At 41.8% G+C, this 17726-nt stretch overlaps 1 protein-coding gene across 1 annotated transcript in view; it reads right to left on the minus strand.

Moving 5' to 3' along the window:
* Positions 1-622: 622 nt before the first annotated feature.
* The window catches only part of SNX25 (sorting nexin 25), a 57795-nt gene continuing 40691 nt past the window's right edge, over positions 623-17726 (minus strand). Inside the window, exons 11-19 of the mRNA XM_081020474.1 lie at positions 11788-11919; positions 11498-11638; positions 9867-9980; positions 7927-8091; positions 6990-7107; positions 5989-6055; positions 4678-4859; positions 3830-3930; positions 623-1214 (exon numbers count right to left, since the gene is read on the minus strand). Of these exons, the coding sequence (XP_080876600.1) occupies positions 1134-1214; positions 3830-3930; positions 4678-4859; positions 5989-6055; positions 6990-7107; positions 7927-8091; positions 9867-9980; positions 11498-11638; positions 11788-11919 (1101 nt within the window). The 3' untranslated portion in view covers positions 623-1133. The remainder of the gene's footprint in view (positions 1215-3829; positions 3931-4677; positions 4860-5988; positions 6056-6989; positions 7108-7926; positions 8092-9866; positions 9981-11497; positions 11639-11787; positions 11920-17726) is intronic.

Raw genomic sequence — 17726 nt, forward strand, 5'->3', positions numbered from 1 at the left:
AGCTGATCACTGACACACTGTGACACGTTGTGTGCATTTGAAATTGTACCATAAAAGTCCCTTGCTACTCAAAAAGCTATTGGGCATTTTTCAAGGCAGTAGTGGCTATGTTTTGAGCTGGGAAAGGATTGAGGCACCCACTCATGGAAAAGCAAAGTGGCTGTGCTGTGGCATTTTTCTTTAGGAACAAGGAATTGAAAAGGGATGTTTTCTCCATCTGTTAAGGTGTGGGAGACCCAAAAGCTTTTTGGGCCCATTCAGGCTTTGGAAATACCATCACATTTCCTAGCTGGACTAAATTAAGTTTCAGAAAATTCAAAAAGCAGGAGTCTCCAGCAGTGAATTGGCAAGCTTCGCATTAAATCCAGTTGTTCTTTTACCAGTGCTTTAAAAAGAGCCACATTTAGGGAAATAGCTATATAAATGATATCAAGAGAGGATGAAAGGTTTAAGTGAACAGGTTATTAGTATAATGGTTTATGCAATGAATGCCAAGTCATTCATTCATGTGATTTATGACAACATGAAATCTATGTTCTGCACCTTGCAGAATCAGTGCAATTCTCTCTGAAAGCAGCACTTTGACCCACTGAAAGTGTAGCTTAATTATGAAACACTACAGTTCATTTTTGTTATTTATTGCTTACAAAGGCTCCAAACTATGGGAAATCTTTGGTAAAAATAAAAACAATAAAATTTACACAATATCTTTACATATATTGCACAACAAGGCTCTTCAATACAACAAGAAAATAGAGGAATGTTCATTATCCTCAGCAAGGAAATTAACTGTACAACATTCATTGGTATACCACTAAAGCAAAATGCCTTTCATAAATGTTTTAAAATACTCTATAGTTCTTATACCTTATATTAACATTTACATTTCAATCTGCATCTTAAACAGAATTATTCATGTAACAAGTTAAATAAAAGCCAGAAACTACGCAGTGCTGGCATTCTACCGTATCGTCAGTTCTTTCAAGTCTTGTTTGCTCCATGTAGAATTTAAAAAGAAAAGAAAAATACAAATTTGCAGTAGTCCTCAGCCAGCCCTCTGTGGAAAAGAGGGAAATAAGTTACATGTCTGCTTTTAAGAACAGACATGTCTCTAGTAATTCACTTGTGCAGATTCAAACCTGAGCTGCTTTAAGCTGCTCTAAATGAGTTCGCAACTCAGGACACAGTTCAATTAGCAGCAATTCCAATAACACCTGGAAAAGAAGAGAGATTAAAAGCGTTTTCCCCCTCTTTCTGAACCGGTAATTACAAACGTGGATAGCAAGTCATTAATAGGTGCAGAGATCAAGCCCACACACCCTGCCCCCAAGGGCTACCACATGGACCCCACAGTGGTCAATTCAGGAACAAGAGGCATACATGGAAGGAAGCAATTACTGTAAAGTCCACAGATTATTGTGGGGCCCTTTACGCTTTACGCAGAGTGGCTGTCCAGTAAAAGCCTTTTCTAAGGTATTATACCTGGTTCCACAAGATCTCGCTGGAAGCTGCCACACAACTCTGGCGGTGGGCAGGGCACAGCCCCATGAGATTCCACCACACCAGGTGGCTGCTTCAGGTTGCCTCATGGGTGGGCTTGGCCCTGTCTGGAAGGCTACAGGTTGTCCACTATGTACTATGGTTCATTGGTTGCTTTTAAAAAAAACAATTTGCACATCTGACAGTTGTAGAACCACACATGGAAAAATGCCCTTGGTAGCTCTCTGGGGAGGACCAAATCCTTATTATTCATCAATGTTTACTGGCACATACAGGGCTCTGCACAGATTTTCACATACCTACGAAGACCTCAAGGATTAGTAAATTTATCAGGTTTAGATTATCTCTCTTCCGAGGACTTCCGGGTTGGCGCCATCGCCGAATGGCGGACTCCCTCCGAGCTCCGGAGGGAGCCTGCTCGGCAGGGGCTGGGTCCTACCGCACCGGCGATGCGGGGACCCTTAAAAACCACGGCCACGGAGGCCGTGGACATGGAGACTCGGCTGGCACCGCTAGCGCCCTCCCGACTCGTGAAGGAGCCTTTTTAAAGGCTACGGATCGGGTGCCGGGGAGAAGCGTGGTGCTTTGAGTCCTCTGCTATCCCTGCCGAGCGCAGCCGCATGCCATCCGGCGGAGAGCGCTGACTTCTTCCATTGAAAATTCGGACTTCTTAACAACAACCCGTGAGTAATTTGGAAACCGGGTTCAAAAGGAGAAAAAAAAGAATTTTTTTTTTTTTTCGGATTGGACACGAGCGGGGGGGGATCCAAAAAGGAAGTCAGTCCCCCCCCCTACTGTAAACCTTCCAAAACAAGGACGGGGAAACCAAGGTCCAAAAAGATGTGTATTGCTGATTAAAACTAAGAATTCCACGATGGGGAACTATAAGAACTGTGCTGGAGGAAGAATTGAGGGAGAAGAAACGTAACCCCCCCCCCCCTGGGAACCGGGGTGATTGAAGAGAGAGCCTGGTGAAAAGAGTCGGAGATTTTGACAGCTGTCAAAGTAGCTGTCAAAGTCGGAAAGCAGAGAGGATTTTATTATGAGAACTTTGCTGGTTAAATTTGTTACAATTTGCTATAACTCGCTAAAATTTGGATACAAAATGGCGAAAACATGGATAACAATCGAACTTTTGGACTAGAGAAAACAAAGTTACAACAATCCCCCTAGAGGAGTTTTGGGACATTACAAAGATGGTCGTAAGTGGAAAAATACCATTGGAATTTTACAGAACTGGTTATCTTCTGGGAAAGCTGCAAAACGGAAACAATATTTTGTCTACAGGGTGTTCAGCTAAAGGAGACAATAGAATTTTCTATTGAAGAAAGGAAGGGACTGAACGCAAGTTTTTGTTCCTGAATAATAATAATCCCTGCAGAGTTATTAAGCTTCTGAATTAGAACGTTTCAGCAGCGGAACAAGAGGAAACTGGACTACAACTTGGAAAGAACAATGGGGGGAGTTTTATTAAAGATTTGAAGTTAAATGTTTTAAAAAATAATTATAAAAAGAAAAAGCCAGCAAGGAGTTGGGGGAAATAGGCGATTTATGGACTTTAAGAATTCCAGGCAGATAACATGGTTTGGTGGTCAGGGGGAAATTAAACCGGGGACAGGGGGGGGGAGAACTAAAATCCAAAGGCTTGTCAACTTTTTTTTTTTTCTGAATGAGCTTTTTCTCATCTATTATACTTTTTATTTCTTATTTCTCATATTTCTATTGTGTGGGGTGTCCTTATCATTAAAAAAAGGGAAATTGTGGAATGAAAATGGGGTGGGCCCTGGGGAGAGAATTTTTGTCTTTTTATTAAGGGTATTGATGAGGAGTGTATAAATTTTAAATTCGAATAATGGTCTAAACAAATTAAGTTTCAATTAGAACTGAGAGCTTGTGGAGCCAACAATATGAAAGAGGAATATGGTAGGGGTGGGGGAAGGGGGGAGTCCCGGAAAGTGGGTGTATGAAAATAAGGCTTTGAATGTATTTTAATTCTTACTTTCTGTATTTTTGAAAATCTTAATAAATATCATTTAAAAAAAAAAAAATAGATTATCCCTCTTCCTCCCAGTCTAAACCAAAATCTCAAGCGGCACAGACCTTCAAGGGGATTTTATCTCCCAAATTCCACATTTCCCTCAGTGGATCTTGCCCATCCCTGGTTAAAACAAATTCTGCAGATAATTCTAAAAGGTTGAAGGATAAAACAGCTACTGTTGCAGGCCAAAGGGTAAATGCCAGAAACTAACACCAAGAATCCAAATTCTGAGGTCTGAAGGAAGAGTAATTTTAAGTAACAAACCCATGCAATAATGTGCTGGTAACTCACATAAAGAAGATGCTTATTGGCCTTGGTTTCTTGAAGTGCATTGAAGACTTTGATTACACCATGGCGAGCATTTTGCTGACCAACGAGACTCTGTAGTGTATCTGAAAGAAAAGATATTTAATTTTGGTGACGTATCTGCTAATGTGTTTTAAGAAATTCCAATGAATTAAATATATATATGCAAAGAGCAATGTAAGCTGTGTATTGAGATACTGATTCAAAAGCCTGCATATCCAAAATGTTAAAATAGATTCCTGTTATCTATCTTTTAAAAACAAATCAGAGATTTTATCATCAAGAAGAATATAATATGGATTAATACACATGTAAAGTGCCTTTTTGTAAAGTGTAAAGTGCGGGAGGCAGTGGAAGACAGAAGTGCCTGGCGTGCTCTGGTCCATGGGGTCACGAAGAGTCGGACACGACTAAACGACTAAACAACAACAAAGTGCCTTTTTATTTTCAATATTTGGGCGCAGTAGATTTAGTTCCCTGCTTCTCTGCTTTTTCCATATCACCTAAATGCCACCCTGATTTCTTTTAAAAGAAACAGTTCTTCTACCCACAGAATAACATCTGACAGATGTCAGGGATCTGTATAAAGGTTAAATATGCAACTCTGTGTGTGTGTGTGTGTGTGTGTGTGTGTGTGTGTACTTGGTTTGCTTAAAATTTAATCTCATAGAATCTCACAGATTTGCTTATTAAAGTGGGCAGTTTAACTCTGCCTGTGGAGTGTTTTGAACATTCTAAGGGCTAAACAAATGGTAAATATTGTTTATTACCATAATTTCCTTTGATTCATTACATTCTGAACGTTAACATGACACGTGATTTGATATGCTCACCTGGAATGTTTTCAAGTAATTTTTGCTGTGCTTTCTGTTTCGTCTCCCGGCTTTGCTCTTCACTTCTGGGCTTTGAGCTGGATGCTAGTTTTCCATTTGGCCAAAAAGCATCTCGGAACACATTGATGTAGTAAACAAGCATTGGTTCACTGAAGATCCAATTTACAGTGTCACGAATTTGCCTTGAGGGAGAGGCGTCAAGAAGAAATGGTCATAATACTATAGCCAGAGGAGACATGCTTTTAACCCACTTTGAAACTTCCTAGAGACAACTTGTACATCAAGCAACAAAAATAGGGTTTCCACAAGGCAAATATCCACCTAGATACAATATGTTGCTTAGACAATACAGCAACTTGGACTAATCTAAATGTTACTCTTACAATTGCAATACCTAAAATTTGGAAAATAAAAAGGGGGAAGAGAGAGCTAGGAACAGGACAGCAGCAAGCAGTGAAAACTAGGTGTGAGTAAAACAATAATTGGCAGTAATAATAAAATTATACATAAATGCAGCTATAATAATATTAACTATAAAATACAAACTGTTTAAGTTTTAACTTAAACTGTGATACTACTGTATTGTTGGGGGGGGCAGAGGTTTTTTTTTTTTTTTTAAAAGGTAGAGGTGAATCCTACTTCAAAATGTTTGAGAAGCACTGTTCTATGGAAACATGCAAATAGCTAGAAATCCTCCATTCTCATGCCCCCTCTGGTGGCTTCTAGTCACATTATATTTCAATGCAACCACTGTGTGTCTACATCTAATACTGGGTGAAGAATTCAGCATCCTGAAACTCTTATGCTTTCATTTAAAGGGGGGGGGCAGGCAAGTTTCTAATCTCCAAAGCTGCAAGGACAGGTTTGGGAGTCTGTAGGGCATGCCTGATGAAGTCTCATAAGCTTGGCAATGTGCTGTGTAACTCTCATCTCCCCCATGCCTGACATAATTAGAATTATGCAAAATAAGCAAATATATACAAATTGATGCAGATCACAAATTCAAATTTCCTTGGCACCAAATTTTGGGAAAGCCTGGCTCTCCCACCCACCCTGCTTTCTGGTTCAGCCCTGAGTACATAAGGATTTGTGACATACAAGGCACATGGGGAAAGTTAAGAAAGATTTGTCTGGAATTCTGAAACGAAGCTTGTGAAATTTTAACTTTCCTTTTCTACATACAAAGAAACATGCAGAAGCTAGTTTCTGAACAAACATGCTAGCCATGTCAGTGCTGTTATCAGCTGTTCCTGCATCAAGCAGCTGATTCAGAGTACAATTCTAGAAGCAGAGAAATCGTAATGCACTCACTTGTTGATGGTTCTTCCAAAAGTGATTTGAACTAGTGCAATTAGCGTCTTCCTCACCCACTTAAACACTAAAACAAACAAAAGCAAGCAGCACACAGAAGTCAACTCCAAGCATGCAGATAGGGTCTACTCAAATACTCTTAATTATATGTTCACGTTATGCTGTTTACTACGTAAAAATCCGCCCCTTTTAATTACTACAAGTGATTATGTGACTTTTCCTACTCAGCAGCCTTCATAGGGAGCCTAGACAATTTTTAAAAATGGCCAACCTTTCTAGTGAACAATTCTTTCCTAGTGCTTATTTGCACACAGATGGTTTGAATGTATCAGGAATCAAAACTCATTTATTTATTGCTACCTATTTTCAGTGCTTTTTTTCTAGAAAAAATAGGCACAAAGTTGTTACAGTAAGTGTCATACTTTTTAACAACAAAAAGAGGTGCTGGTATAGTGTACCCTGGAGTACCCCCTAAAAAAAAGCACTGCCTATTTTACATTGAGGATTTTAGCATATAGCATGCAACACTAATACACTTTTTTCCGTGTGGAAATTAGCTAAAGAGTTACACTGCTCAACATGCTCAACTTCAGAATGTTTCTTTAGAGGGTTATTTCTGCAACACAGGGGCTGCGCATTAACACTAAACCATGACTAAGACATATGCAAATGAGGTGCAGGAAACCTGATTTATGTGGGCCACGGGTAGAACAATTTTACCTGCGTAAATGTTGCAAGTGCACCTACCCAGGTCACAACCATGCTAATGCTACATGCAAAAAGCACACGTCTATGCAATTAGGTGCATGTAGAACATTTTACATACGCAAGTGCTTGATTTGACAGAAAACCACCTTCCCATATTAAAACTGAGCATGAAAATGTGGTGCGTTTCTATCATCCTGATGAGTGCACTCACAGAATCATAGAATTGTAGAGTTGGAAGGAACATCACCACGGTCATCTAGTCCAACCCAACAATGAACAAGACCACTGCTTACTTCCTCGCAGCTCAAATATCTCTCCTATCAGCATGAAGCAAGGCTCAGCAAGGGCATCCCGTTTCCCATCCACATCTTCTCCATAGTCAGACAGGTCATCATCGTCTTCAGCCTCCTCCTGGACAAACCAAACAAGCACAGGGTGGCAAAGGTGGTTCCAAAAGTTATGGCGGCCATTTTTGCTCCCCATCTAAGATAGCAATCTGAGTCTGATCCCTCTACCTAATGGTGGAGCCACCCACAATGTGCTCATCAAGTCCAAGTCTGTACCTCCAGCAAGAATTTATATGCCTGAGACAGGCATCACAAATTATTTCAAATTAAACATTTAACTAAGAAGATACTATGTAATGCCCCTGCATATATAAATCAGCTGTCAGATCCAGATTTACGCCTCTACATCTTGTAGCCATTCAAAGGCTGTCCACTTGTTTTATGCTAATGCCAAATCTTCACTCCCATAGTCCATTATCTCTTACTCTTTCTTGCCAATGAATTAGTGAGGACAGCCATGGTAGGAAAGGTTGAGCAGAAGGGGCCACCTTGATTTGTTAAGACCAATGGTGCTTCTATATTGACAGAAACTTTCTTGAATACTGGCTAGGCTTTGCTGCCCAGGATTCTTAAACTGGGGAAGGCATGGCTTAGACTTGGGTCTCATGCATGCCATTGTACATGCTTCAATCACCAAGATTTGTGTACCTGGGCACAAGCCGCAATGGCTTTCACAATAGCTTTCAATGGAGCTTGAACAGTTGGTGCCAGCGAAATGTGGAGATGGCACAAACATTCATTGGCTACCTGCATTACAGTTGGCAGAGCACTTTAATATGCTGTCCATTAGTTCATGTATTTAAATTACTTCTGCAGATAGTTCCATCTGAGATGCTTCCTATTTATTCTGGGTGCTCATCTACCGTAAATTTTGCCCACTCACCTCTTGATGAGAAAAGAAATCACCGGGAAGCCTCTCCAAAAAAGAAGCGAGTGAAAAAGAAGATTTCTTTCCCTGTACATCGATAACCTTGAGGTGTTCTGGAGAAGGGCTTAAAAAGGCATAAAGTGCTTCACTCTGACAGAGCCTTTCATCAGAAAGCAATTTCTGTGGAAAAAGAAAAGCCACCACAATTGTAATTTTCTTTTTTAAGCAGAGCAGATGAAGACTCTGCATGAGGGCAAGGAGTGCTAATCAGCACTGCCGATGTCAGCCAGTCTTAAGGGTTTACAAAATCAGCAGTGATTTCTGGAATCAATACACTTCAGTAGCTCCTAGGCACATTCCTGGCAAGTATGTTAATTGAAAACAGCACAGGGGAAGCATCCTGTTTATGCTTTTCATACTGGTGCCGTCTAAGTGGGAAGTGGACCTACCTAACAATGGCCTCAGAGAGTTGCTAAGGGACAATCTGTAGGCTTTGTCACCAGTGCGGTCAGTAGCTAACTGGACTTCTCCCAGTAGCTGCATGTCAATGAGTAGCTGGGTGGTTGTGTAGGCTGCACACCCCTCTCTCTCCTTGCATATTGGTCAATTGGGACCATCAAATAAAGCAAATCCCATCCCCACTCAACAGTACTTAAAAGAAATTACTAAGATGTTTTACATATTATTTGATCCTGAATAAGAGTTACTTAAGCATTGGGGGACGCGGGTGGCGCTGTGGGTTAAACCACAGAGCCTAGGACTTGCCGATCAGAAGGTCGGCGGTTTGAATCCCCGCGACGGGGTGAGCTCCCGTTGTTCGGTCCCTGCTCCTGCCAACCTAGCAGTTCGAAAGCACGTCAAAGTGCAAGTAGATAAATAGGTACCGCTCCGGCGGGAAGGTAAACGGCATTTCCGTGCACTGCTCTGGTTCACCAGAAGCGGCTTAGTCATGCTGGCCACATGACCCAGAAGCTGTATGCCGGCTCCCTCGGCCAATAAAGCGAGATGAGCGCCGCAACCCCAGAGTTGGCCATGACTGGACCTAATGGTCAGGGGTCCCTTAAGCATTGGGGGAGGGGCTATAGGGCCAAGAGAACTCTAAAAGGATTTCCTAAGCATTTTTCTAAGGATTTCTAAGCATGGAACCCCTTGACTGCTTTCAACAGCAGTTTTGGAACTTCAATGAACTGCTCAGCAGAGCAACCTATTGAAAATTTTCAGCTGCATCACTATTTGGGGTTGGAGAAAAGGGTTGATTAATGAAGTCTGGTCATGGTTGATGGTATGAGTAAGACGCAAGAATGTGGTAGGATTCTGAAACACCACAGAATCCATTGAAAGGTGAAGTGGGAGATGTGGAGCCCATCTGAGAGACTACCTAATTTGTCCCAGAGAACGCAACAGAAAAGTAGGAGCTGTTATTGGCTACAGGCGCAGCCAACCAGAACAAGTGTCAAGAGCTGTTCACTACATTGGGCTGTATTCTAGAAAAGTCACGTTTGACACCACCAACCAGTTCTGTGTACCTGACAAGTGTACTTCTTTGATATGCTAAACATATGTAAACCTAAGTTGCACATTTAAACAGATCCAAACATATGCATCATACCTTACTATAAGCTCAGGTTTGCACTTAAAATACCTTGAGTTATACATTTAAATAACATAGGCCTAAATCCAGAGCGATTTGGTCATACTAAAGTCACATCAACATCAACAATTAATTGTAAGTGATGCCCAGTTGAAATGAATAGAACTTCAAATTCAGCTCGCTCTGGATTTGGATTGCAGTATGTGAAAAGGCCAATAAACATTGGGGGAAAATGTGAGAATAGGCAATCAAGAAATTGAATTCCTTACTCTAAAGCCCATGCAAAAAAGGACAGCGCACCATTCTGAGTTAGTAAAATAAAACAGATATATATATTGTGATTGCTGCTTCTTTGATATCTTACCTGTAAGAAGTTATTTAACTGGTTCTTTGACTTCTCCATAAATTTCTGGTCTACTGATTTAAAGGGCAGTTTGCTGAGTGAAGGCAACTGAGCTTTTTTTAATGATGGGAAGCACTAGGTGGGAGGACGGGGAAAGAAAGCAAATCACAATTATTTCTCCATTTTAATTTACACACTGTCTTTATTTTTGTCCTGTTCTATTTACGGTAGTCAGAAAGGGAAGAACTAGTTTTCGGCTTCTCTGCCTGTACCCTTGATCGCCTGCAGGAACTCTTCCATCAATCAGCCAAAAAGAGTAGCTCTAAGTGCAGTACTAGGCTGCAGAAATAAGCCAATGCCAGCTTAAGGCTCATTGGAACTAACATCTTGCAAAAAATGCAGAGCATAATAGGTTACAATAGGGTAAGGTCAGTGCAATTAAGCAAGTGGAAGAAAGCTGTAAAGCCTTCATACAGCCAAAATAAAAATGGCAAAATAAGAATGAATCAACAAATAGTTGGAAGGAAAAAGAACGAGCTATTGTGAAAATAATTTACTTTAGGTGTATATGAAAAGACGGAACAAAGCCTATGTTCACCTTTGCCTTTCAGTGTCAACTTAACATGTCATGATGCCTTCCTACCACTAGCTGCTGTCACTCACACTCACATGCACACATAGTATGCCTTGCATGCTATGCCTCTTTGACTCTTGATGTGCTTAAGCCAACTCTCCGAACTAACATGAACACAGGATAAAAAGTTTTAGATACAGCATATAAGCTTACACTCTTCTAGGATGTTGAGAGCCAGTGTGGACTACGCTCTAACAAAACCAGATTAAAAGAGCAGGGGGGGGGCACATGAACATAATGGTGTTTGGTGCTGCTCTGGGCTCCTTTGGGAGGAAGGGTGGGATATGAATTTAGTGAATAAATAATAAACACACAGAAGGCACCCTGTGGTTGGAATACTCCCCGTGAAAGTACCAGCAGCAAAAACACAAGACAACAAAGAGAAAATTGCCAGGTTCCCTGAACAGAAAAATGTTGCTGATAAGAATCAGTAAATGATTCTAGTGAACAGAAGGGAGACAAAACACCAAGAGAGCGAAAACAAAACAGCCCAATTTTCTGCCTCACAAGAGCAGAAAAGGGGAAAGGGGACAAAAAAAATGGGGCTTATGATCAGTGGAGTGATACGTTCTGAACTGCAGGAGCTCATGAAGAGGACCCCCAACTTGATTCTGACCAAACTAAGCCGCCTGATATATATTTTGCTCTAGGAAGGTTTAGCATGGTCAGAATCGAGTACATGTATACACCTTCAGAGTTATTGCTAAATACATTACTTCTGGTAAATGAGCTAGAGGAGAATCAAAATTTGTGCTCCCAGGCTTTTTTGACTTGTCTACTACCCATGTACTACCTGAAACCCAAGGGGTGCATTGGTTGCCAGATCTGACCCCCCACCCTCCAGCTCTCCTATCCCACTATTATTGAATCTGACTGCCTGGTACTGGATAGGAGGTTGTTGTTTTTGTTGACAGACATGTCTGGCTCCTTCCCTACAATATAGAGGACAGAGGATACAGAAGTTGGCCATACAGAATATTAAAACTAAGCAAGAGCAATTTCCACATGTTCTCCATACCTCACTGAGTTTCCTATGTAGGCTTTGAAACTCGCTGAGCTTTCGGAGTACCGTCCATTCCTTAGCTTCAACGCTGCCAATCTCTTGTAAACTCACCATGACAGAGTAACAGGGCACTTGTTCACCATTTTCTTCTATGACCTAAAACAGAGAAAGGTTATTTTTATTTTTATTTTTATTTTTATTACATCATCATCATCATACTGGAAAAGGATATGCATGCACACCTACATGACAGAAAGGTTCCACTTATTTATATTTAAAAAAAAAATAGAAGGAAAAATCCATACTTCGCTGGAATTTATGAAGGCTTTCCACATGCCGAAATTCTCACACCACCAATCTGTTCTTTCAATGTGCAATTGAAGGTCACCATGTTCTCGCTCCATCAGAGTGATTTCATCCTTCAGTTTAGAAACAATCTGCCAAGGAGGGGAGAAACCACTTGTTATTACCGGTTATCATATTCCTTCCTTCCTTCCTTCCTTCCTTCCTTCCTTCCTTCCTTCCTTTCTTTTTTTAAAGAAAATCTACACAACTATTGCAACACATCACTCTGGTGCATGTACTGAAGGAAACAGATTAAAATGTGTAGCAATAAGGAAGAGAAATAAAAAATTGTCAGGGAGTGGAAGGGAAAGAGGCAAGGAATTTAGTAAAAGCTCCCAAACCGAATCCCCATCTAAATGACTCTGTCTTGACATAGCAGTACTGCTTAAAAGGTCATGCATAATTTGCTTGAGGTCACGTATAGTTCAGAAATGAAAAGCAAATTAAGCCCCGAAACATAATGATAAATGAAGATTTAGTGCTGAGTTCATGAAAGATAGAGGGAAGGGGGAAATCACTACAGAAAAGTTTTTAAAAGATGCTGTGAACTAAAAAAATTAAAAATACTTAAGATATTGTCCAGCACTAATTCACTTAGATTTTTTTTTTGGCCGGGGGACGGGACGGGACAGTAGGCTGTCAGACAGCTGGGAAAAAATGCACATTCAGCAACCTAATAGATAATCTATGCAGAGAGGTCCAACATTAGATTGTACAGAACTAGATTGTAAAGAGGCTTTGGAATCTTTGGACCTTAAAAAGCATGGTTATGCTACACACTATTTTTATGGGTACACACAGAATATTGTGTTTATCTGTAAAACTGTAACAAAGGCCAAGTGGCAATTGCATGACTTCAGATGAATGCACCACATAAGATGCATGAACCCAGGAATGTGACCTAAAGGTAAAGGTAAAGGGAGCCCTGACCATTAGGTCCAGTCGTAACCGACTCTGGGGTTGCGGCGCTCATCTCGCTTTACTGGCTGAGGGAGCCAGCGTACAGCTTCCAGGTCATGTGGCCAGCATGACTAAGCTGCTTCTGGCGAACCAGAGCAGCGCACAGAAACGCCATTTACTTTCCCGCCAGAGTGGTACCTCAAATCAAATCCGTTTATTGTGAGGACCATGCCTGTACACAAACATCAACACTACAATAGTTAAAAAATATTAAAATTCATTACATACTACGCCAACAAAACCTTCATCCCACAAAATAGAAAGAGAGGGAAAACAAGCAACGAGTTAAACAGACGATGAAGGGGTCTTTACATTGTCATCCATAAATCTTTCCCTGGCTTTCATGGCCTTCATCACAAAAACCGCTACCACATGGGTAATACGTGGGTTTGCATCAACTAACAAAAATTTTACTCTATCTTCAGGATTGGTTATAGAGTTGGGTATAATTTGCAGCAATGCGTCTCTAAAGCCCGAGTAGATGGGGCAATAGAGGAGGAAATGTGTAAGATCCTCTTTAATTTTCATAAGGCAAGGGCATAAACGATGTTCTACTGGGGTTTTTGTGAATCTACCGGTCAGATATGCAGTTGGCAGTGTTTGAAACCGTGCCATAGTAAAAGCTCTCCGAAGGGTGGGATCAGTGATCTCCACCAAGTAGTTGGCACAGATTTTGACTGCTTTTACTCGGGGAAACCAGTAGGAAAACCCAGAGTTTTTTATCTTTGTGGAGTCCAAAAAGGCGTCTTTTTCAAAGATCCATTCCCGAACTTTATCAGGGCTCCACAATTTGAGGGTATTAAACTCAGGTAGATTGTATCTGGATAGGATATCTAGTAGGTTTTTATGCCAAGTAGTATTATTTTGTAATGATACAAAGGCTTGTTTAGCCAATAAGGTGTTCGGGGCATCTGTGAGGTTGGTGAAAAAACGCAGGAATCTTAAGTGGGCCCTGGCAGACACAGAAGGCAATCCTACTTCCACTCTTAGGAGAGCTGCCGGAGTACTCTGAGGGAGGCCTAGAATTCTTCTGAGGTAAAAATTTTGGAAGATTTCAAGCCGTTCTAACAGCTTCTGATTCCATCCCCAGAGTTCTACTCCATATAGCATCTGGGGAATCACTTTTCCAACAAAAGCTTTTAGTGCCGGGATCACCAGTTGCCCTCCCCTCGAATAAAAAAAGCTGAGCAGAGCACCGATTGTCCTACGTGTTAGAAGGGCTACAGTCTTGAAGTGGGCAAGCCAGCTAGATGTAGCTTGGAAAGTGATACCAAGATATTTAAAAAAAAGACACTGTTCAATTTTGTGTTCATCTAAAGACCATCTAAATGTGTGGCGAGCTCTAGTAAATACCACAATTTTTGTTTTGTCATAATTTATCTTTAGAGAGTTTTGGGAACAATAAGCTGCGAGCCCCTCCAGCATGCTATGTAGGCCCCTTCGAGTAAGTGCCATGACAGCCATGTCATCAGCCTATAGTAATATATTCAGGTGTTTGCCTTCCAGGGCAGGAGCTGATGACTTATACTTTGCCATATGTTGAACAATGTCATTTATATAGAAATTAAAGAGGAACGGCGCTAACAAACAGCCCTGTTTAACCCCTTTCCCCAGTGGCAGTGGGTCAGTATAGTTGCCTGACATCCCAGTTCTGATTTTAACTGTGGTGTCTGAATGTAACTCTCTAAGTATTTTGAGAAGTCGTCTATCAATATCTGTTTCATATAGTTTTTGCCATAATTTGTCCCTACAGATTGAATCAAAAGCGGATGTGAGATCTACAAAAGCCACAAAAAGTTTGCTCTTATGTACCTTTGTATACTTATCTATCATTGTCTGTAGTACCAAACAATGGCCTGTTGTACTATGGCCCTTTCTAAACCCTGCCTGTTCCGGATTAAGCAGGTTAGAGTGGTCAGCCCAGTCAACCAGTTTATTTAGCAGGTAGCGAGTATAAAGTTTATACACCATGTCCAGGAGACTTATGGGGCGATAGTTTGAGGGGTCTTGGGGGTCTCCCTTCTTATAGATGGGGGCTACCAGGCTCAGTTTCCAGTTTTCTGGGATTTTGCATATATCATTTATTACCGTAAAAAGTTGGGCCAAAATAGCAGCCCACCACTGGGCATTTAGTTTAAACACCTCAGGAGGAATCATATCCTCACCGGGAGCTTTGCCATTCTTGAGTGTTTTAATTAGCTGTAAACATTCTGATTCGGTAACAGGATCCCAGCCCGTTAATAGATCGTTTTTAAGAGGAGGGAACTGGCTCGGTTTAGCAATGTTTGGAGCTGTATATAGCCGGGAAAAATGTTGGTACCATAAGTTAGATGAAATACTGTTGGTTACAATTTTCCCTTTGGGTGAAACTCCTTGAGCAATTATTTCCCAGAACTTTTTGTCGTCCCGCAATTTGATCGCTTTGTCAAGTGCCTCCCATTGTTCCTTTCTGTAGAGGGATTTCTTAAATTTTAGAGTATTTTTATAATGAGAACGCCACCTGTGCAGGTTTTCCAATGAGGACAGGGTCCCTTCCTGTTTTACCTTATTTTGTAATTTCCTAAGCAAAGATCTTAGATTCCTACAGTCTTTGTCGAACCAGGCCCTCAAGTTGTTTTGTTTTTTGGGAGGGTTGGAATTCGTGAGTAGTGGGAAGAGCGACTCTGAGACCTGCTGAAATGTTGAAAAGGGGTCAGAAATAGATGAGATACACTGGTCTCTCAAGGCCAGTAAGTCTGATGAATGCAGGTGTAGTTTGATTTTAGATTCCAGGTCGCTGTTCCATTTACGCCTACGAAGGGCCAGAGTTGGAGGTGGGTCTGCACAGTGATTGCGGTATTGCGGATCCTCCAAACCACGGGGAATTAGTGAAATTGATATAGGAAGATGATCACTCTCAATTCTATTGAAAGTCCTGAAGCCCTGTGACCTCTCCAAGAGTTTTGGGGAAACCAGGATATAATCAATAACGCTCGCACCTCTAGGTCCAAGAAAGGAAAAGAAACCCCCTGACCTGTCCATATGGGTACCATGCAAATTATACAAATTATGTTTGAAGGCAGTCTCCATTAATGTAATGCCTGCCTTATTCAAGACCTTATCGTCAGAGGACCAGGGAATAAACCAATCTGCCTCTGGCAGGAACTGAGATTTAGAGCAGTACGTATTAATGTCATTTCCTATCCTGGCGTTGAAATCACCTGCCAGCAGGATATCCATGCCAGGGAGTTCTAGTTCAGCCTTCTCCAAACATAGCTCTAAATCTTCCCAGATTTGTGACGACTGGGGAGGGGTGCCTATGGGAGGGATATATATATTAAAGCAAAGGAAATCTCCTCCTTCACTGCTAGAAATAAGTAAGATTTGTAAATTGTTACTCTTCACCCACTGCTGTTGCCGGGCCTTGCACTTTAGCTTGGTAGAAACAAAAGTGACTAAACCACCACTAGGTCGGCCTCGGGAATTTGGTTTTATCGCAGGGGTAGCAAAGGCTTCGTATCCCTGTAAAGAGGGGACATGGAGATCTAGACACCATGTCTCCTGTAGACATAAAATCTGAAATTTTGTAAGGAAATCCAGAAGGTCGACGTCACCCTGCTTAGATAGCCATCCCGCCACATTCCAGGATAGAATGTGGAAATAGGGTGATGGTGGAAATAGTGGCAGTCAATCTCTTTTCCGGTGGTTTGAGGCTCCTGAGCTGGGCTCCTCCTCTATCTGCCCTGCTTGGTGGTTCCAGGTTTGAGGTCGCTGGTCCCTAGATAGGTGTGATAGCTTTAACTGAGGGGCCAATAGGTTGATTTGGTCCAGAGGATCTTCGATGACACCGTTACAAATATCATGTTGTTCAGCTGATGTATCATGATGTTCAGCTGGTTTTCGCAGAGCAAGGGTTTTGCCGACCCGTATAGGCTGTACAGGTAGCAGGTCGACAGCTGCATCTTGCGTCGGTACTGCTAGCGGGTCAAAATTTGACAAAAGCTGTGGATCTTGATTGCGTATTGGGCTTAGAATAATGGAAGCCTCCAATTCCGGCATCGAGGCATATGAGGACGAGAGCATTTCAGACTGGTCTTGCTTGGGTAGTCCAATGCCAGGCTCGTTGCACGTAGAGACCAGGGTACCAAGCGGGGGGTGTAGGAAATCAATTAAGTCATTTGCGGGCAGTCTTGCCACTCCCTGTGGGGTAGTAGATCCCGGCTCCATTCCCCCGTCTATTTGTTCTTTATGGCGCACAGGCCCAGCATCAACACAGACAGCACCTATCCTGGTGCATAGCGGTGTACGGGTCAGATTGGTGAATACCCTTGTAAAATAGATGTACCATTTTCTTGTACGGTTTCTTAATTTTAGAATCTTTGCAACGAAATGGGCAGATCTAAAGTTAATAACCATACGTCTCATATAAGGTCCAGAAGGCAGCCATGAGATGTCCACGATATCTACGGGGCGTAATGTCTGCCCCAGCAGTTGGGTCAGGGAATTTGTGACCGAATGTTTATCCGCCCATTTGTTATAATTCAAGGGGTGGTTTCCCACCAGTACTGCAAGTTTGCTGTTCTGGAGTTGCAGACTTGAGTTTTGTACTTGGTTGGGCAGGCATCTCACTTGTTTTTGTGCAAGGTTGGCCTGCACACTTGGGCAGGGGTGAGCGGAGTTTGCAATATTGTTAAGCTGAGGAAGTGAGGGGGGGCAACTGAACAAGCCAAAGACTTTTTCAAGCTTCTTTTCGATCCCATCCAGCCTTGGTTGGTGATGGTATGTGTTATCAACTCAGTCTGGCAGATTAGCAGTTCCAGTACCTCTCGGTCCTTGTTTAACTGGGCTGGTGACTGGGATAATTCAGGTGAAGTTTTTTGCAGGGACTCAAGAGTCTGTTCCATCTGTTCCTTCATACACAGGCTCGAGGCTAGTTGTGGGCCATCCACAATGCCGGCAG

This window comes from Podarcis pityusensis (genome assembly GCF_964106645.2).
Source record: "Podarcis pityusensis genome assembly, chromosome: 9".
NCBI classification, from domain to species: Eukaryota; Metazoa; Chordata; class Lepidosauria; order Squamata; family Lacertidae; genus Podarcis; species Podarcis pityusensis.